General features: G+C 49.1%; 1 protein-coding gene and 1 pseudogene across 1 annotated transcript; both read right to left on the minus strand.

Moving 5' to 3' along the window:
- Positions 1-9929: 9929 nt before the first annotated feature.
- On the minus strand, positions 9930-18255 carry LOC116982276 (annotated as a pseudogene).
- A 279-nt stretch (positions 18256-18534) lies between these two features.
- Positions 18535-20979, minus strand: LOC116982156 (tubulin alpha chain-like). Its single transcript, XM_033035470.1, has 4 exons — positions 20844-20979; positions 20590-20738; positions 19646-20326; positions 18535-18831 (listed from the first exon to the last, which is right to left on the minus strand). The coding sequence occupies exons 1-4, from the start codon at positions 20962-20964 to the stop codon at positions 18535-18537; spliced, it is 1248 nt and encodes a 415-aa protein (XP_032891361.1). The 5' UTR covers positions 20965-20979.
- Positions 20980-22283: the final 1304 nt, after the last annotated feature.

The raw sequence follows: 22283 nt of genomic DNA on the forward strand, positions 1-22283 counted from the left end.
GTTATCATTCCTCGCTCTTTCCAGATCTTCCCAAAGGTGTGTACTACTCCAAAAGCGTATTTTGAATCGGTATATACTGTCCCTTCCTTCCCCTCCAATAATTCTAAAGCTCTCATTAATGCATATAATTCACAAGATTGAGCTGACCAACTACCAGGCAGCCTGCCGCTTTCAATTTCCTCCATCGTTTCCCCGTTCACTATACCGTACCCACTATGTCTTTTTCCATCTATGCACCTGGAGGATCCATCTATCCACAGTCGACAGTATCCTATCAATCCCAGGAATTTTCGGATCTCTTTCTTATTCTTTGGTAGTGGTACTCCCGTGATCCCAGCTATCCTTTCAGGGTTGATTCGTCTCTTTCCTCCACTTATCAGATGTCCCAGATATTTTACCTCTTGTTTCACAAATTGAAGCTTGTTACGGGACACTCTTAACCCCTTCCTTCCCAAGAAGTTTAACAGGCTTATTGTGGCGTCCCTTACTTCATCTTCTCTCTCTCCTGACAAAAAGGAGGTCATCCACATACTGTAATAGTTGCGTTTCCCCGTGTCCTGGGAAATCCTCCAATACCTGCTCTAAAATTTGGCCGAATAAATTTGGTGATTCTGTAAAACCTTGAGGGAGCACCGCCCACCGGAATTGTTGCTTTCGCCCGGTTTTTAGGTTCTCCCACTCAAAGGCGAATAAGTCTCTACTCTCTGTTGCCAGCGGACAGCTCCAGAAGGCATCCTTTAAATCTACCACACTAAACCATTTGTGGCTTGGGGGTATCCGTCCCATGATGGTGTAAGGGTTAGGCACTACCGGGTGTCGGGCTTGGACCACCTTGTTCAGTTCCCTCAAGTCCTGTACAAGTCTAAACGTCCCGTCGGTCTTTCTGACTGGTAGGATCGGAGTATTGTAGGGGGACATACATGGTTCCAATAACCCGTCCTCTAATAAATTCTCAATGATTGGTTGTAAGCCTTTTCGTCCCTCGGTCGAAATGGGGTACTGTCTTACTCGTACTGTCTCTCTCTCTCTCTCTCTCTGTCTGTGTTTCTCAACTTGTATGTCTACCATAAAACAACATAAAAGCTGGTCATGTTTCATCAATTAACTTATTTCCAGTTAACTTTACTGACAAGAAATCTAAAAGAACATCAAGAAACGATTTTTACAACTTCTCTTTTTCAGGTTACCAGGATACAAAGAGTTAATTTTTGCAGCTTGTTCGCAATCCCCTACGGCCCAAACACAGTGGGAAGTCCCACCTCCGCCACGGGGCGTCTGTGTTCAATTTTACAACTTGCTCATTTCAACCATTTGTTCCAAACCGGTTTTCAAACAAATCACTTCGTTTCATTCTTACTTCAAATAGGTTATTCAATTTATATTTTCTCCCCGCCTGCACTGTTGTCCCCGGCCTTTGCCGTCTTCTATCACATCCTCCTTTCGCGGCCTCTGCCGTCTTCTTATCTGCTACTTTCGGGTTAACTCCCTTATCATCCTGTCTCAGGAACTTTCCTGTCTCTATCTTTTCCTTATTTCTTCCTTACATCAGGCCAGGATTTGGTCACAAAATTGGCCCTAAGCAATTGTTGTCCTGCCCCTGAGTCCGGGTCTATTCCAGAATACTGTTGCATGTTCTTCCTGAGTCTCTGAAGGAACACTGTCGGAGCCTCGTCTTTCTGCTGTCCATTCTCAAATGCTCGTTCGAAATTCTGTCCTTTGGGTACTGCCTCTCTTATCCCTTTTATAATTATATCCCGCAGGTCCTTCATATTCCTTCGTCCTGCTTCAGTTCCCTTGTCCCAATCTGGCTCTTGTACTGGGAATTTATCTGCTGCCGCTGCATTCTGCTGCCCTGGAGGGTTCTCCTGTTCCCACTTTTTCATTGCTGCTGCCCTAATCATTTGCCTCTCCTCCGATGTGAAGAGATTCCCCATAATGGCCATCAACTCCTCCCATGTATAAGTGTTTGGCCCAAGGAATTGATCTAACTGCTCTGCCAGACCTAAAGGATCCTCTAGGAGGCTTTTCATTTCTCTCTTGAAATTCCTCACTTCAGTACTAGTTAAGGGGACATTAACAAACCCCATTCCCCCTTGGGGTCCTCCCATGGGTACCTCTCTTAGAGGTCTAATTTTTACCAAACCTCTTTTTACTCTGTCTGACCTTCTGACTCCCTCTCCTGGTGACGGGGGATTTAATTCATCTACCCCGACCGCCTCCTGTCTCTTTATTCCTTTTTCTTTTTCACTCCTGGGGTCCGGTAGGTCACTACCGGTATCATCACTGTCAGTAACATCATCATTAAATTCTTGTTTTACCCTGACCTTTCTCTTTACCACCAGAGCGGACCCGGGTGTTAACTTTTCCACTCCCGTCGCCACGAGTGGGGGCGGGAGTTGAATTGACGGCGCTACTTCGGGTAATTGATGTACATAGGGAGGAGCTAGGTTCTCCAGTAAATTCCATGAGGGTGCAGAGGAATTTAACTGTTCAACCTCTTCTTTTAATTTCAACAAATTACATCCTGTTTCCCATACCGCGGCATACATGGTTTCTTCTATCATTGGATTGGGTTTATTTTTCACATATACATTTAATGCCTGCTGTACCCAATCCTCATCTGACCCATCCTCCGGCCACCAGACCGAAGCTCCTTTTATCGGGTGTTTTGGCCATTCAAAATAACAATACCTTATCATTGTTGTCTTCTCCAACCCCTGGGTATTTCCTGTCCTCCAGAGTCCAGCATTTGCCCCCAACGGACTATTGGGCAGAATGCGGGGATTTGGCCCACAGCCTTTCCCCTCCCTTTTTCTTAACACTGTGTGTATCATCCCTGCCTTGCCCGTATAGACCCCTGAATCTTTCAGGGCGTTAACCACAAGGTCTTATATTCTTAATACCGTGTTCATCGTACCGTGTTCATCATTCTCAATAGCCCAGGAAGTACTATAATAGTAAAAGTTTCTTACCGGGGTCTCTGCACAGAATCACTCGATTTTCGCGATCTCCTATCACTCTCACTTCTTTGCCGAGTCTCTATTTGGTCCGGATACTACTGCTCAAACAGCTGATGGCAAGCAAGGAGTCTGAGACCGCTGAATTCAGCAGGGTGCACCTTCCCTTCGTCCGTCTACTCCCGTCAGCTGTCTAGAGTATTGGATCTCGGAAACGAGCCCCCAAGTTGTGAGATTCAAAAATCACAAATGCTCTTGAGACAAATTCAGACAAAGAAGTGTTTTTATTAATTTCATATTCTGCAGAATAGGTGCCTCTCCACCAATGTCCCCTAGAGGCACACCGAGGATCGGGATGTCTTTTATCTTTATACATTTCTTTTCATTATTATCACATTCTCATCTCTCCCCATTGAGCTTCTTCCAATCATAACATAAAGCCCAGATTCCCACGAGAACGTCGTGGAACGCCCACCCAACGTCAAAGGCACCTCCCCTATCATGCATCGCATGTGCATTCAAATCAGGCATCTTGTCATAGTGGGTGTGAGTACATTTTCATGGCATCTCATCACGCAAGCGCAGTACAGAATGCCCCTTCCCCCAGTCCCCGTTATGTTCTTGTGTGACTGTGGTTATCTTCTGACTCTCATCCTTGAAATGTCACCATCTGTACTTGCTGCTATTATCTAGAATTTCTCTCTTGTTCTTTATATTGTTACTTTCTATTCTACCAGCAGTCTGGTTTCTGCTGACACCTTATTTCTTTCTAAGTTATATTTCTATCCCTAGTCTAAATCAACTATGTCTGTTAACCCTTTTCTCACTTCGCCTACCACTAGGATCAATTTACACCAAGCTAATTAACCTGCAAACCTGCATGTCTTTGGAGTGTGATTAGAAAACTCACGTAGAAACATAGAAATGAGTGCAGAAGCAGGCCATTCGGCTCTACGAGCCAGCACTGCCATTCAATTTGATCACGGCTGATCATCCTAAATCAGCACCCGATCCTGCTTTCCCCACATATCCCTTGATTCCGTTAGCTTTAAGACTCATATCCAACCCTCTCTTGAATACATCCAGTGAATTGGCATTCTGTGGCAGAGAATTCCACAGATTCACCACTCTCTGGCTGGAAATGTTTCTCCTCATCTCAGTCCTAAATGGTCTACACTTATTCTTACACGGTGATCCGGATATTCTTCTGGACTCAGCCAACATGTGGGAAAATGAGAGTGGGTTAGGTGGAAAAATGTGTCGGCATTGACTAGTTGACAAATTTCCATGCACTATGGTGCCAATACTGTGAGATGTGGGAATTTGTCGACACCATTGATGTAGATGATCCCTACAGCTGCAGTAAGTGTTTGAGGCTAGCGGAACTCGAGCTCCGCATTGATGAGCTGGAGACCCAACTTCATACGCTGCGGAACATCAGGGAGGGGGAGTATTACCTGGATGTTTTGTGCCAGGGGATGGTCACACCGACCAGTTTAACTAATTCAGTAGTTGGTGAGCAAGGAAAGGAAGGTGTGGCCATAAGCGAGGCAGGTAAGGGGAACCAGGAGGAGATGCGGCAGGAGCCACAGCCCTTGTCCCTGACGAGCATGACCGAGGCTCTTACTCAATGTGAGGACGGGATCAGGGGCTGTGGGAGGGATGAGCAACCTGGCTGCAGCACCGTGGATCAGGGGGCCATTCAAGAGGGGGGAGTTAGAAGAAATGCCGTTGTGATAGGGGATAGTATTATTCGGGGGGTAGATAAGGTTCTCTGCGGCCAGCAGAACATGTCCCGAAGGCTGTGTTGCCTACCCGGTGCTAGGGTTAAGGATATCTCTGCGGTGCTGGAGAGAAATTTGCAGAGGGAGGGGGAGGATCCAGTGGTCGTGGTCCATGTGGGGACCAATGACATAGGAAGGACGAGGAAGGAGGATCTGCTGAAGGAGTTTGAGCAGTTAGGGAATAAATTAAAAAGCAGAACCTCGAGGGTACTGATCTCCGGATTGCTACCTGAGCCACGGGCCAAATCGGCGAGGGTACGTAAAATTAAAAAGCTGAATGCGTGGCTCAAAGACTGGTGTGGGAAAAATGGGTTTGGTTTCTTGGGCCACTGGCACCAGTACTGGGACAGGGGGGATCTGTTCTGTAAGGACGGACTTCACCTGAACGGTGCTGGGACTGGGGTCCTGGCAAATCATATAACTAGGGCAGTAGAGAGGTCTTTAAACTAAGTAGCGGGGGGGAGGTATCAAGGGGGGTAATAACGGCAGGGGTAGAGGAAATAGAGCAGGGTATCAGTGGGGAAGCGGAAAATCAAAATGTGACAGGAGGATCCAGAATGTGTGAAGATAAAGCTCTAGATGTAAAAGGGGCAAAAACGGAAAGGAAGGGTAGTAAAAATCATCTGAAAGTCCTTTATCTAAATGCACGGAGTATTCGAAATAAGATAAATGAATTAACGGTGCAATTAAGTATATATAGTTATGATATCGTGGCCATTACGGAGACATGGCTGCAAGGGGATCAGGACTGGGAGTTAAATATAGAGGGGTACTCGACAATTAGAAAAGATAGACAGGAAAGAAAGGGAGGAGGGGTGGCCCTTTTAATAAGGGAGGGAATCACGGCAATAGAGAGGAAGGATATTGCGTTGAAGGATCAGGATAGTGAAACAGCTTGGGTACAGATAGAGAATAACAAGGGGAAAAAAACACTAGTGGGTGTAATTTATAGACCTCCAAATAGCTGTGACGCTGTTAGTCAGAACATAAATCTGCAAATAGTTGACGCATGTAAAAAGGGAACTGCTGTAATCATGGGGGACTTCAATTTTCATATTAATTGGGCAAACTAAACTGGGCAGGGTAGACTAGAGGAAGAGTTTATAGAATGTATTAGAGATGGGTTCCTAGAACAGTATGTCGCAGAACCGACAAGGGGGGAGGCAATCTTGGATCTGGTCCTGTGTAATGAAGCAGGATTAATTAAAAATGTCATAGTTAGGGACTCGTTGGGAACAAGTGAGCACAATATGGTCGAATTCCATATTCAAATAGAAGGGGAGCAGGTTGAAACTCAGGCTAGGGTGCTTAGTCTAAATAAGGGGGATTATGAAGGTATGAGGACTGAGCTGATCAAAGTTGACTGGGATAGCAGACTCAAGAATAAGACGGTACATGAGCAGTGGTGTACGTTTAAGGATCTACTGTATGACCTTCAAGAAAAATTTATTCCTATGAAGAAAAAAAGGGGTAAGGGTAAGAACAGTCAGCCATGGCTCAGTAAAACTATAAAGGATAGTATTCGGCTGAAGGCAAGGGCATATAAGGTAGCCAGAGATAGTGGGAGGGCAGAGGATTGGGAAGCATTTAAAGGTCAGCAAAAAATAACTAAGAGATTAATTAAGACGGGGAAAATAGACTATGAAAGGAATTTAGCGAACAACATAAAAACTAATAGTAAGAGTTTTTATAGCTATATAAAAAGAAAAAGGGTGGCTAAGGTGAACGTTGGTCCATTGGAGGGTGAGACTGGAGAGTTGTTGGTGGGGAACATGGAAATGGCAAAGGCATTAAACGAGTATTTTGTATCAGTCTTCACCATAGAAGACACAAAAAATATTCCAACGCTGGATAAACAGGGGGCGGTAGGAATGGAGGAGCTAAATACTATTAAGATCACCAAGGAGATGGTATTAGGGAAATTAATGAGACTGAAGGAGGATAAATCCCCTGGGCCTGATGGATTACATCCAAGGGTATTGAGGGAGATAGCGGTGGGGATTGTGGATGCATTGGTGATAATTTTCCAAAACTCCCTGGAGGCAGGAACGGTCCCAGTGGATTGGAAAATGGCCAATGTAACACCTATATTTAAAAAAGGAAGTAAACAGAAGGCGGGTAACTATAGACCGGTTAGTCTAACATCGGTGGTGGGTAAAATGTTAGAGACAATTATTAAAGAAACACTAACGGGGCACTTGGATAAACATGACCTCATCGGACAGAACCAGCATGGTTTTGTGAAGGGGAAGTCCTGTTTAACGAATCTGCTCGAATTCTTTGAGGAAGTAACAACCCGGGTGGATAAAGGGGAACCGGTGGATGTGGTATACTTCGACTTCCAAAAGGCTTTTGACAAGGTGCCACATAAGAGACTATTGCTAAAAATAAAAAATTATGGGATTGGGGGTAATATATTAGCATGGGTAGAGGATTGGCTAACAAATAGGAAGCAGAGAGTGGGGATAAATGGTTCATACTCGGGATGGCAACCGGTAACTAGCGGGGTTCCGCAAGGGTCGGTGCTGGGACCCCAGTTGTTCACAATTTATATAAATGATTTGGAGGAGGGAACCAAGTGTAATATATCAAAATTTGCGGACGATACAAAAATGGGAGGAAAGGTAGGGGATGAGGAGGATAGGAAGAGTCTGCAAAAGGATATAGATAAGCTAGGTGAGTGGGCAACAACTTGGCAGATGAAATTTAATACTAATAAATGTGAAGTCATTCACTTTGGGAAAAAAAATGATAGGGCAAGTTATTTTCTAAATGAGGAGGAGCTGCGTTGTAATGCAACGCAAAGGGATCTAGGGGTATTAGTACATGAATCACTAAAAGTTAGTATGCAGGTGCAGCAAGCAATCAGGAAGGCCAATGGAGTTTTGGCCTTTATTGCTAGGGGGATTGAGTATAAAAACACGGAGGTCTTGCTGCAGCTGTACACAGTATTAGTGAGACCACATTTGGAATACTGTGTACAGTTCTGGGGTCCATACTTAAGAAAGGATGTACTAGCCCTGGAGGCAGTGCAGCGAAGGTTTACAAGATTAATTCCTGCAATGAGGGGATTGACATATGAGGAAAGGTTAAGTAGGCTGGAACTCTACTCTTTGGAGTTTAGAAGAATGAGAGGCGATCTCATTGAAACATATAAGATCGTGAGGGGCCTTGATCGGGTGGATGCACCGAGGATGTTCCCAATGATCGGGGAAACTAGAACTAGGGGACATAGTCGCAGAATAAGGGGGGGCTCTTTTAAAACTGAGATGAGGAAGAACTTCTTCACCCAGAGGGTGGTTAATTTATGGAATTCACTGCCGCAGGGAGCAGTGGAAGCAGAAACGTTAAATATATTTAAGTCTAAAATAGATGTTTTTTTAGCTGCCAAGGGGATAAGGGGCTACGGGGAGAGGGCAGGGATATGGACCTAGGTATGGTTAGTATAGTAAGACCTGAGTGATCTCCTGGACAAGTGTCGATCACCTGGATTGGGGTCGGAGAGGAATTTCCCGGATTTTTTCCCCGAATTGGACCTGGGTTTTTATCCGGTTTTTTGCCTCCCCCAGGAGTTCACGCGGTTTTTGGGGTGGAGAGGGGTGTTAGTGGTATAAAGGGGAGGGTAGTGTCTTGTGTTCTGTGTCTTGTGTCTACTGTTTGTGGGTAAGTGTGTCTGTTTAGTGTTCTGCCATGAGCGAATGGCGGTGCGGGCTCGACGGACCTGGTGGTCTACTCTCGCACCTACTTTCTATGTTTCTATGTTTCTATGTTTCTATATCTCTATGGCGCTGTCTCTCGGTGGCAAAGTGGCATTGCGTTAGAGTTGCTGCCTCACACACCACCAGTTTGCTCCGGATGCTCCGATTTCCTCTCCCATACTCCAGAAACAAACATTTTTGCAGGTTAATTGGCTTCCTATAATATATAGTGTCCCTAGTGTGTAGGATAGTGCCAGTGTACCGGGAACAGTGTACTGGTCAGCAAAGATCCTATAGCGGAGCAAGCTGGCTTACTCCTGCGAAATGCAATGGGCTGACGTGTAGTACGCTACGGAGGGGATCCTGGGCATTTTTCCCGCCCATTTTAGTAACCGGAGCCTACCTGACCCGACCCGACTCGCAGTGTAATCAACAGTTTGTGTGTGTGATATAGGGTTAGATTCATAATTCTGGCAGTTCATACTTCTGTTAATTCTTGTCAAGAATAAAATATGACGCTGTTAATTGTCTTTTTTTAATGTTTTTTTTAATCATTTCTTTTTAAATGGCTCACAAGCAGTGTTTGAGTTGATTTTGCAGTAACCGGAGCCCACCTGACCCGACCCGACCTGACCCGATTCCCAGGGTAATTAAAATTGCGGGGGAACAGGTTTTGTGCCTGATATAGGGTTAGATTCATAATTCTGTTAGTTCATACTTCTATTAATTCTTGTTAAAGAATAAAATGTTTATAAACACCCATTCATGAATGTGATATACATTTATATAATCATATAACACACACAATTATATTTATTCTGATTTTTATATCCAATGATGAACTTTATTTCAGATTAGACAAGGGACATTAAATAAGAAACATTGTAAACCTCCCCGTAACTTCACACACACTAGGCCCCATCCCACCCTTCAAATCTCTCTCCCCCCTCCCCCCCCCCCCCCCCCGGCACTTCCCTCGCCTGCCCCCACACTACAATATCTCCCCCCCTATGCCCCACTCCCCTCTCCCCGGGCCGCGCACCCCCTCTCCCCGCTGCCTCAGGCCGCGCACCTCCCTCTCCCCGCTCAAGTCAAAGACCAAAGCGAAGATACGGGAACGGAGGCTGAAGGTTAACGGAAAGAAAGAACCGATCTTTGGCCGGAAGCAAGATGGTGGAACAAGATGGCGGAGGCTGGTTGCTAAAATGTGGTCCCATAATTACCCATGAATCTGCCCATGACCGTCCTACGCGTTTGCGCGAGAGTAAGCCATCTTGCTCTGCTATAGGATTTTTGCTGGTCAGCACCAATTCAGTGGGGCGAATGGCCTGCTCGCACGCTGAAATAAAAATCCAAAGTCTCAAGCGAAATTATAGCGTTAAGGAGGAGGGAAGACGAATTGAATTTAAAATAGATTTATTACATTTATTACATTTCATAAATTATATTTACAACATTAGTAATAAAAGTAAACGAGTCTTTCTGGATATTCACACTTCCTCTTCCGCCTTCCTGTCCAGACCCGCCGAATCGATGCCCACTTCCTCGTAATCCTTCTCCAGCGACGCCATGTCATCCCGCGCGTCCTGGAACTCCCCTTTCGCCAGACCCTCTCCCACGTACCAGTGGACAATGGCCCGCTTGGCGTACATCTTGTCGAACTTGAGGTTCATGCGGGTCCAGGCCATGCAGACGGCGGTGGTGTTGCTCAGCATGCAGACGGCTCGTTGCACCTTGGCCAGGTCGCCCCCCGGCACCACCGTCGGGGGCTGGTAGTTGATGCCTACCTACGGGGATGAGAGAAACAGCGTTTAGTTTGGTTGCAGACACATTGGAAGCATCCATATTAACGGGACGGAGGAGGAAACAGAAACATAGAAAATCGGTGCAGGAGTAGGTCATTCGGTCCTTCGAGCCTGCACCGCCATTCAATATGATCATGTGCGATCATCCAACTCAGTATCCTGTACCTGCCTTCTCACCATACCCCCTGATCCCTTTAGCCACAAGGGCCACATCTAACTCCCTCTAAAATATATCCAATGAATTGGCCTCAACTACCTTCTGTGGCAGAGAATTCCAGAGACTCACCACTCTCTGTGTGAAAAATGTGTTTCTCATCTCGGTCCTAAAAGATTTCCCCCTTATCCTTAAACTGTGACCCCTAGTTCTGGAAAGGGGTCACATGGAACGTGTTTCCAGCTTCAGGTTTCTGGGCGTCCACATCTCTGATGACATCACTGAGGGCCAACGATACGTCAACACTGGTCAAGAAGACTCACCAGCGTTTCTTCTTCCTGAGGAGACTAAAGAAGGTCCATCTGTTCCCTCAGATTCTGGTGAACTTCTACCGCTGCACCATCGAGAGCATCCTTACCAACTGTATCGCAGTATGGTATGGCAACTGCTCGGTCTCCGACCGGAAAGCACTGCAGAGGGTGGTGAAAATTGTCCAACGCGAGGTTTTTGGGGTGGAGAGGGGTGATAGCGGTATAAAGGGGAGGGTAGTGTCTTGTGTTCTGTGTCTTGTGTCTACTGTTTGTGGGTAAGTGTGTCTGTTTAGTGTTCAGCCATGAGCGAATGGCGGTGCGGGCTCGACGGACCTGGTGGTCTACTCTCGCACCTACTTTCTATGTTTCTATGTTTCTATGCATCACCGGTTCCTCACTCCCCTCCATTGAGTCTGTCCAAAGCAAGCGATGTCTGGGAATGGCGCACAGCATCGTCACGGACTGCTCTCACCCCAGCCACAGTCTGTTTACCCTGCTCCCATCCGGGAGGCGCTACAGGTCTCTCCGTTGCCGGACCAGCAGGTTCAGGAACAGCTTCTTCCCTGTGGCTGTTACACAACTTAACTCAGCACCTTCCTCACCAACATCGCGAACAATCTTCCTGCATCTAGCCTGTCCAACCACCTAAGAACTTTGTACGTTTCTTGGCGCCGACCTGTAGGGGGTATGGCTGCCTAGCCTGCAGCTGTCTGTTTTTTCATCTTTTTTCTTATTTTTAGTTAGTTTAGTGTTTTGTTTTTGAGGAGTTCTAGCTTTTTTATGTGTGGGGGAGGGGGGTGGAAGGGGGAAACTAATTTTCAGGGTCCCTACCTGGTCGGAGATGCAGCTTTTCTCCGGGCTGCACTTTCGACCCGTCCTCGCGGCCTACCAGCGGGCCTGGAGCGGCGTTTCCTGAGGGGATCGCCCGGGGCATCGGCGGCATCGGCGGCGGCTGCGGAGCCGCGGGTCCGAGGAGCGAGGGGACCGCCCTGAGCCTCGGCATCGGCGGCTGCGGCGGCACCGGCATCGGCGGCGGCGGCGGCGGCACCGGCATAGGCGGCGGCGGCACCGGCATCGGCGGCGGCAGAGCTGCGGGTGTGAGGACGGCGGTGCAGCGCTGGAACGCCATTGCGGGGCGGGCGGTGCCTTGCCTGGGTCGCCGCGCTGGAACTCCGGTGAGCTGGGACCGGCGTTAAAAACATCGCGGAGCTGCGGGCGGCGGCGCTGAAACTTTCCATCGGGAGCCTGGGATCTCGCGACGAGATCGCCAGTTGAGCTCCATTCGGCGCGGCCTTGTCGGCTCCGGAAGCCACGGTCTCGAGTAGGGAGGCGGCCGTTCCAGGGTTCCCAAGCCGCTGAGAGGACGCTCCCGACGCCGGAACACCATCACCCGGCGAGGACGGCCTGGAACATCGGGCCTCCGTGAAGGCAACTGTGGAGGCCTCAATAGGCCCGACTATGGGTGAACATTGGGGATGGGACTGGACTTTGTGCCTTCCCCCATAATGGGAACCATTGTGGGGGGATGTTTTTATGTTTTTATGTTGAAGCTATTTATTATTGCTATGTTTGTATTCTTTTTTATGTGCTGCATTGGCAAAAAGAATGTCACTACACCTAGGTGTATGTGACAATAAATTCAACCTTTGAACCTTTGAACCTTTCTATAAGATCGCCACTCAATCTTCTAAATTCTAGCGAGACATTAGTGACAGGACAGAATGGAATTACTGGTCCAAGTTCAAGTTCAAGTGAGTTTATTGTCATGTGTCCCTGGCAGGACAATGAAATTCTTGCTTTGCTTCAGCACACAGAACATAATAGGCATTAACTACAAAACAGATCAGTGTGGGAGGGTCAACATGGACCCGATGGGCCGAATGTTACTGATCGTGGTCTAAAACATGTAGATTTGCGCCTTTAAACGAGGGAAACCCCTGCTAGTTATCAAGGTCCTGGCGTGAGCCATTGGACAGAAGTCTCCTAGAAACCTTCAATGGTTCCCTGGATGTTTAGAAGCCAGGCCCTCGGTTTGGAAAGAACGTCTCCTGGTTTCTGCAATCGTGGAGCGGCTGGTCTGGCTGTGGTAGATTTCACAGCCCAGTGCGAGACCAGTGTTTGGGTCAAGCTTCTGCCGCGTGGATTCCTGCACAACCTCCTCCTACCTTGAACCCGGTCGGACACCAGTCCACGAACTGGATGGAGCGCTTGGTCTTGATGGTGGCGATGGAGGCGTTGACCTCTTTGGGCACCAGGTCCCCGCGGTACATCATGCAGCACGCCATGTATTTGCCCTGGCGGGGGTCGCATTTGAGCATCTGGTTGGCCGATTCGAAGCAGGCGTTGGTGATCTCCGACACGGACAGTTGGTCGTGGTAAGCCTTCTCAGCCGAGATCAGGGGCGCATAGGTCACCAGCGGGAAGTGAATGCGCGGGCAGGGGACCAGGTTGGTCTGGAGCTCGAGCAGGTCCACGTTGAGGGCGCCGTCGAAGCGCAGCGAGGCGGTGATGTACGAAACTACCTGCCCCAGCAGGCGGTTAAGGTTGGTATAGGTGGGGCGCTCGATTTCCAGGTTCCGCCGGCAGATGTCGTAAATAGCCTCGTTGTCCAGCATGAAGGAGCAGTCGGAGTGCTCCAGGGTGCAGTGGGTGACCAGCACCGCGTTGTAGGGCTCAACCACGGCGGTGGAGATCTGCGGCGCCGGGTAGACGGAAAACTCCAGCTTGGATTTCTTGCCGTAGTCGACGGACAGTCTCTCCATGAGGTGGGAGGTGAAGCCCGAGCCGGTGTCGCCCCCAAAACTGTGGAAGATGAGGATCCCCTGCAGTCCGGTGCACTGGTCGGCCTGTGGTCAGATAAAGCAGAGAGCATTGAGAAGGGGGAAAGGTGTGGGGGTGAGTGTGGGTGTTACAGGGGGTAAACTGACCCTCTGGAGAGGTGGATGGAACCTCACATCAGTGGTTTTAGTTTAACATTTGTGGTCGAAAAGATGCGAGCGAGTATCTAAGGCACAAGTTATGAATGCATGTGGATGGACATAGGCGGATTAGGTATAGTCAGCACGGTTGTGTTGCTGGTTGGTCGTGTGTCAAGAATCTGATCGAGGTTTACATAGAAACATAGAAAATAGGTGCAGGAGTAGGCCATTTGGCCCGTCGAGCCTGCACCGCCATTCAATAAGTATTTGAGTATAGGAGCAGGGAGGTTCTACTGCAGTTGTACAGGGTCTTGGTGAGACAACACCTGGAGTATTGCGTACAGTTTTGGTCTCCTAATCTGAGGAAAGCCATTCTTGCCATAGAGGGAGTACAATGAAGGTTCACCAGACTGATTCCTGGGATGTCAGGACTTTCATATGAAGAAAGACTGGATAGACTCGGTTTGTACTCGCTAGAATTTAGAAGATTGAGGGGGGATCTTACAGAAACTTACAAAATTCTTAAGGGGTTGGACAGGCTAAATGCAGGAAGATTGTTCCCGATGTTGGGGAAGTCCAGAACAAGGGGTCACAGTTTAAGGATAAGGGGGAATCTTTTAGGGCCGAGATGAGGAAAACTTTTTTCACACAGAGAGTGGTGAATCTCTGGAATTCACTCCCGCAGAAGGTAGTTGAGGCCAGTTCATTGGCTATATTTAAGAGGGAGTTAGATGTGGCCCTTGTGGCTAAAGGGATCAGGGGGTATGGAGAGAAGGCAGGTACAGGATACTGAGTTGGATGATCAGCCATGATCATATTGAATGGCGGTGCAGGCTCGAAGGGCCGAATGGCCTACTCCTGCACCTATTTTCTATGTTTCTGTTTCTATGTTTCTAATATGGTCATGACTGATCATCCAACTCAGTATCCTGTACCTGCCTTCTCTCCATACCCCCTGATCCCTTTAGCCACAAGGGCCACATCTAACTCCCTCTTAAATATAGCCAATGAACTGGCCTCAAATACCTTCTGTGGCAGAGAATTCTGTGTGAAAAATTATTTACTCATCTCGGTCCTAAAAGACTTTCCCTTTATCCTTAAACTGTAACGTCTTGTTCTGGACCTCCACAACATCGGGAACAATTTTCCTGCATCTAGCCTATCCAACCGATTAAGAATCTTGTACGTTTCTATGAGATCCCCCCTCAATCTTCTAAATTCCAGCGAGTACAAGCCGAGTCTATTGAATCTTTCTTCATATGAAATTCCTGACATCCCAGGAATCTGTCTGGTGAACCTTCTCTGTACTCCCTCTATGGCAAGAATATCCTTCCTCAGATTAGGACACCAAAACTGGACGCAATACTACAGGTGTGGTCTCACCAAGACCCTGTACAACTGCAGTAAAACCTCCCTGTTCCTATACTCAAATCTTTTTGCTATGTGCCATGTGTCAGGGTTATGGGGAGAAAGCATGTAGATAGGTTTAAGAGAGGAAGATAGATCAGCCAACGATTCATAGCAAAAGGATTTGAGTTTTATAAGTTTCTATAAGATCCCCCCTCAATCTTCTAAATTCTAGCGAGTGCAAGCCGAATCTATCCACTCTTTCTTCATATGAAAGTCCTGACATCCCAGGAATCAGTCTGGTGAACCTTCCCTATAACTGTAGATGATGCAGGTACTATGGCAACGTTTAAGAAACATTTTAACTGGCATGTACGTGGATTTGATAGGTTTGGAGGGATATGGACCAAACGCGGACAGGTGGGACCAGAGTAGATGCATCGGTGTGGGTCGATGGCCTGTTTCCACGCTGCACAACTCTATCGCTATATGACTCTGTGGGCGCGGGGAGGAGACGTGAACGGGGATCCAGTCGGGTGACGATCGCTGAGCTGAATCATGACCGCTGAACCATTCATGAACTGCGGGCCACGGGCGAACCAGGATCACCAGATCGGTGAACACCGGGCGCTGGTTCACGGTTGGATTCGGTTCCACAACCTACCAGCTTCCGGATGCGATCCAGGACCAGGTCGACGATCTCCTTGCGGATGGAGCAGTGGCCCCGGGCGTAGTTGTTGGCCGCGTCCTCCTTGCCGGCAATGAGCTGTTCGGTGTGGAAGAGCTGCCGGTATGTGCCGGTCCGCACTTCATCGGTGGGCGGCGCGACTCTCGTCAGCAGCGGCCTCTGCAGTCCGTCTGTGTTTTATTATTTTTTTGTCTCGTTTTTATGTAGTTTTTGTTTTGTTTTTTGTTGGGGTATATGTGTGTGTGGGGGTGGGGTTGGGGTGGGTGGTAGGGGGTAACTTTAAAATCTTTCCCCTGCACGGGAGACCCGACCTTTTCTTTGTCGGGTCTCCGTTGTCGTTGGGGCTGCAACGTGGAGCGGCCTCCAACAGGAACGACCTGGGGTTCCAGCTGCGGAGCTGCCGACTACTTACCGCCACGGGGCTGGCCGAGTCCGGAGCGAGTGGAGCTGTAGTGGACGCTGCTGCCACCCGACCTCCGGAGTTTCGGAGGCTGCAACTGCGGGTTTGGCGGACGGCAACGCCGGGAGCCCGCCGGTCCCTGCTGGGAGACCGCTTTTCGGGGCTTCCGCAACGGCGACTTCTCCCGCCCGATTTGCGGGGTTGAAGAGCACCTGGAGCGGGGCCTTACATCACCGCCCCGCGCGGCTTGGAATGGCCGCGGGACTTTGCGAGCGCCCGCCGGGGGCTCTAACACCAAGACCCGGTGCGTGGCCTTGCATCACCCGGCGTGGCTTTAATGGCCGCGGGACAATCGCCATCACCAGCCGGGGGCTTTGACTTTGACTCTGACTCTGACATCGGGGGGGGGGGGGGGGGGGTGGGCAGTGGAGAGATAAGTTTTTTTTTGCCTTCCATCACAGCGATGTGATGGATGTTTGTGTTAATTGTGTTGTGTCTCGGGTCTTTTTGTTTTGTAATGAATGGCTGCAGAAACGACATTTCGTTTGGACCTCAAGGGGTCCAAATGACAATAAATTGAATTGTATTGTATTGTATTGTATTGTATTGTATCTACAGGGGAGCAAACAGAGAACGGAGAATGGACCAGTTCATTAAGAAACTGGTTCATTAAGAATCACACGCCCCTCGTCAAACGCCGCGGGGAAGGTTTCAGATAAGGCCCAACATGTCAGGACTCTCCCTGGTTTCACCTTATCGATCACCGTGGGCTCCAGATCAATGAACACGGCCCGGGTGACGTGCTTGCCCGCCCCAGCCCCGCTGAAGAAGGTGTTGAAGGAGTCGTGCCCCCCCCCCCTCCCCCTTGGTCTTGTCGCTGGGCATCTGTCCATTCAGCTGGATCCCGTGCTCCAGGCAGTACAGCTCCCAGCAAGCGTTGCCCCTCGGATTCCTATTAAATCTTTTCCCGTTCACCTTAAACCCGTGTGGTCTGGTTCTCGATTTAGCCTGCTCTGGACAAGAGATTGTGCATCTACCCGATCTATTTCTCTCATTAGTTTGTACACCTCTGTAAGATCACCTCTCATCATCCTGCGACCCAAGGAATAGAGACCCAACCCACTCAACCTCTCTTATAGCTCACACCTTCTAGTCCTGGCAACATCCTCGTAAATCGTTTCTGAACCCTTTCAAGCTTGAACATATCTTTCCTATAACATGGTGCCCAAAAATAGGGCACAATATTCTAAATGCGGTCCTACCAACGACTTATGCAACTGCAACATGACCTCCCAACTTCCATATACATCACTCTGACTGATAAAGGTCAATGTGCCATTAGATTGTTTGACTACCTTATCTAACTAAAACTCGACCTTTAAGGAACCGTGCACCTGCACGCCTAGAACCCTCTGCCCCACAATATTCCTCAGAGCATTGCCATTTACTGTGTAGCTCTTTCCCTTGTTCGACGTCCCAAAATGCAACACCTCACACTTCTCAGTATTAAATTCCATCACCTATTAATGGTCCTTCCCTCTCCCCGCCTCCCCTCGTAAAATCCATATATAGTTGAAACCCCATGAGATTTTTCATATTCCCAGTGGCCAAAGACATTTGACCTTCCCGATGCACGACCCTGTCATATCTCAACATCCTAAAACATACTTGTATTTCATTTTCTGTCTGAATGAACTACAGATGCTGGTTTACCACCGAACATAGACACAAAATGCTGGAATAGCCGCGGTCAGGAAGCATCTCTGGAGAAAATGTATAGGTGACGTTTCGATTCGAGGCCTTACTTCAGACTCATCAGTTTCCTTCAAGTGTTTTTTGTTTTTCAGAGATACAGCGCGAAAGGAGTCCCGTCGGCTGGCCGAGCGTGCGGCGACCAGCAATTCCCCTACCTCAAAATTATCCGACACACTAGGGACAATTTGCAGACGCCAAATTAACCTGCGAACCTGTAAGACTTTGGAGTGTGTGAGGAAGCTGGAGCACGCTGGGAAAACCGACGCGATGACGGGGAGAACATACAAACTCCGTGCAGATAAGCACCAGTAGTCAGAATCGAACCCGTGTCTCTGGCGCTGTAAAGCACCAGCTGTACCGCTGCGCCGCCGAGGTAGTTTTCTCTTTTCTTATTGACTGAATTTACCATCCAAGCTTCAGGAAAACCGCCATCCGCATCCTTCATGTTCTGTGGAGCACGCCAGAACTGAATTCCCATCACCTCGTCTTTAAATGACTCCTACAGGTAGGATGAGGACTTACAAACGAACAGCTGCTCCCAAATTACTCTCCCCACTTTCTGCCTAACAATGTTGTTATTTTCCATACTCAGACCTCAAATAAATCGACAAAACAATCGGTCCTTAAAATAATTTTATCATCATAAGTATAATATCTATCAATATAATCTATTAAATCTGTATTAAATTAAACTTCTAACTACTAAATTAATACATTTTATTCTTCCTCTTCCCCCCTTCTCTCGAGGTCGGCGGAATCCACGGCCACCTCGTGGTAGTCCTTCTCCAGCGACGCCATGTCCTCCCGCGCGTCCTGGAACTCTCCTTCCTCCAGCCCCTCTCCCACGTACCAGTGGACAAAGGCCCGCTTGGCGTACATCTTGTCGAACTTGAGGTTGAGGCGGGTCCAGGCCATGGAGATGGCGGTGGTGTTGCTCAGCATGCAGAGGGCACGTTGCACCTTGGCCAGGTCGCCCCCCGGCACCACCGTCGGGGGCTGGTAGTTGATGCCCACCTGCGGCCGGAAATTATTTTTTAAATTAATTCTACTTGCACAAATATGCTTGCATTATCGGTTTAGTACTGCGCCCTTAAATTGCACAAATTATCATTGATTAATAGCTTAGCGATTCCATTTCCGATACATGTGTGTTCGAGCCATGAAGGTATGATGCTGTGCAGCTGGGAAGCGTGCTCTTCCAACCACCTTGTCCATGCCCCACAGTTGGCATATTGGGCTCGTCTCATTTGCATGCGACTTCCCTTTATCCTTCTAAACCCTTCCTGTGCATCCTATGTTTTGGGAATTTATATCTATGCTTTAAATGTGGCAAACGTAAGGGTTACTAGCTTTACCTGACAACTCGTTCCAGATGCGGACTACCCTCAGAATAGATTAATTATTCGGGAGGTCCTTCTTAAATATCTCATCTTTCGCCTCACGTGGAGGACATCCAGTTTTGAGATGTTAAGATGAGAGCACATATTAACCATGTCCCTCGTGATCTTGCACACCAGGATATGTCCTGCCCCTCAGATTTCTACGCCCCAAATTAAAAAAGCCGCAGCCTATCTAACCTCTTCCATAAACACAAGGCCGCAAGGACAAGGACTGTCCGGATGACACCCTCCTGCACCCTTTGCAAAATATTCAAACCTTTGAAGAAGGGGTGTGTGTGTGTGTGTCCTTCGGGTGCTGATATGATTTATTTGCAAAGTACAAATGGTGCCAAGGATGTATTCTGAGTCGTTGCATGTATGTTGTTATTCCAGCAGGTGAATTAGACTGCATGTGTGTGCATGGAAACGCGAGCGTTGGTCACACTCACCTTGAACCCGGTCGGGCACCAGTCCACGAACTGAATGGAGCGCTTTGTCTTGATGGTGGCGATGGAGGCGTTGACGTCCTTGGGCACCACGTCCCCGCGGTACAGCATACAGCACGCCATGTACTTCCCCTGGCGAAGGCCGCACTTCACCAACTGGTTGGCCGGCTCGAAGCAGGCGTTGGTCAATTGGGAGACGGACAGTTCCTCGTGGTAAGCCTTCTCTGCAGAAATAATGGGAGCGTAGGTGACGAGCGGGAAGTGGATGCGCGGGTAGGGAACTAGGTTGGTTTGGAACTCAGTCAGGTCCACGTTGAGAGCGCCGTCGAAGCGCAGCGAGGCGGTGATAGACGACACTAACTGTGCCATCAGGCGATTGAGGTTGGTGTAGGTGGGGCGCTCGATGTCCAGGTTCCGCCGACACACGTCGTAAATGGCCTCGTTGTCCATCATGAAGGCGCAGTCGGAGTGCTCCAGGGTGCAGTGGGTGACCAGCACCGCGTTGTAGGGCTCGACCACTGCGGTGGAGATCTGCGGCGACGGGTAGACGGAAAACTCCAGCTTGGATTTCTTGCCGTAGTCGACGGAGAGTCTCTCCATGAGGAGGGAGGTGAAGCCCGAGCCGGTGCCGCCCCCGAAACTGTGGAAGATGAGGAACCCCTGCAGTCCGGTGCAGAGATCGGACTGAGGGTGGAGATGGGACAAAAGCTCAATTCTGTGCCAACGTTTAAAGGGAAGGAGCGACACGAGAGGGTCATGGTGCTCTCTACAGCCGGCGCAGAACGAGATGGTTCGGTTAGTATCTCAGTGACAAATAGAGCGGTGACAATGAGTATTTGGGAACATCGTGGCCGCAGCACTCGCGAATGGGCCGGTGCAACCGGATACATTGGCGCTGTAAGCACGCGGAGCGGCAGTCGGTAATTTGCAGTCGCTGAGCAACCTACCAGCTTCCGGATGCGGTCCAGGACCAGGTCCACGATCTCCTTGCCGATGGAGCAGTGGCCCCGGGCGTAGTTATTGGCCGCGTCCTCCTTGCCGGTGATGAGCTGCTCGGGGTGGAAGAGCTGGCGGTAGGTGCCGGTCCGCACCTCATCTGTAGGGCGGTATAGAGAGAATTAACCATTGCCACACACTGCCCCCTCCCCGGAAGGGAAGGACTTAAGAGAACGGCCAACATTCTCTGCACCTCCCAACTTACCGATCACCGTGGGCTCCAGGTCGATGAACACGGCCCTTGGTACGTGCTTGCCCGCACCCGTCTCGCTGAAGAAGGTGTTGAACGAATCGTCGCCGCCTCCGATGGTCGAGTCGCTGGGCATCTGTCCATCAGGTTGGATCCCGTGCTCCAGGCAATACAACTCCCAGCAAGCGTTGCCAACCTGGACGCCAGCCTGGCCGATGTGGATTGAAAGACACTCGCGCTGTTGGCGAGGGGAAACAGGCGGTGAGATGTTAGGGCGAGGGGTGAGCGTTGGTAATTTCTCGTTTACTGCTGCGGGCCGCGTGATTTCCATAATTCCTATTGATCACCACTTGGACTTATTCATAGCCAGTTTGGCCCTGATCGCTCACCGTCCCCCGCCCAATTATGACCACCTTCTCAGTTCCACCCAACATTGTAATTCGCAGACTCTCCACGCTGCCTTCGCCGAATGTAACCCGCAAATTCCTCGAAATTGCATTCATCATTTCCCTGCACAATATGACCCTGCGCCTCCCTCCCCCCGTCGCCGTCTCATTCCCGCTCTCAGTTCCCAGTTACCCACTACGTTCCCATTCCCCGGGTGCGCTCTCCCCTTCCCGTGTCCGGTGTCTGTAGACAATCGCTTCCCTCCCCCGTGGATCCCTCGCCCGGGGGGAACACGCGCGTCCCGCGGACATTCTCCCGCGCGCTGACCATGTTGCTCCGCTCGCGTGGTTCTCGAGACTGTGACGCAATGCGGCGCCGCTCCGGTATTTATACGGCCCCCGGGGATAGAACGGTGGCGTTGGACAAACGCGCGCCGATTGGGCAATGAGAACAATGACCTTGGTTGCCACAGGAAACAAACATAGAAGGTTCCAAGGCGCTCGTTGATGAATAATCCACAGTGTGTGACGTAGAACAATGGACCTTCGGTGACGCAATCCATTGTCTGCCTTCACCTCCCAGATTCCAATCTATCAATTACAGCTGGAAATTAAAGTATCTGACCACATGCCTCCAAATGATACCTAGCGCCAACTATTTGACTTCCTAACCCCATGCAATCAACTGGTCGTATTAATTTAGCCACTTTATCAGTGGGAAACGTTGCTGCCGATCACAGCGAATGTGATGTTAATCCCACGCATACAAGAGTTAACCATCAATTTCGCTCCGTTCATCACTTCATAATCCGGGATCCCCGGTCTATCATCGCATTGTCTGAGATGAATGGTTATTGATTGATTACCATCACGTGTGCTGCGAAACAAAATGTTAGGCGTACTATACAGGCAGATCACATCACTCCTCAGTATATCTGGTAGCGCAACACGAAACAAATGAGCAACGTGCAGAGTGTAGTGTCACATCTAGAGAATAAAAATAGCATTTTTAATTTCAACCATGAGGACCACGGGAAGGTAGCACACGAGAGGTCAGCTGGGAACAAGC

This window comes from Amblyraja radiata, chromosome 16 (genome assembly GCF_010909765.2).
Source record: "Amblyraja radiata isolate CabotCenter1 chromosome 16, sAmbRad1.1.pri, whole genome shotgun sequence".
Lineage (NCBI taxonomy): Eukaryota > Metazoa > Chordata > Chondrichthyes > Rajiformes > Rajidae > Amblyraja > Amblyraja radiata.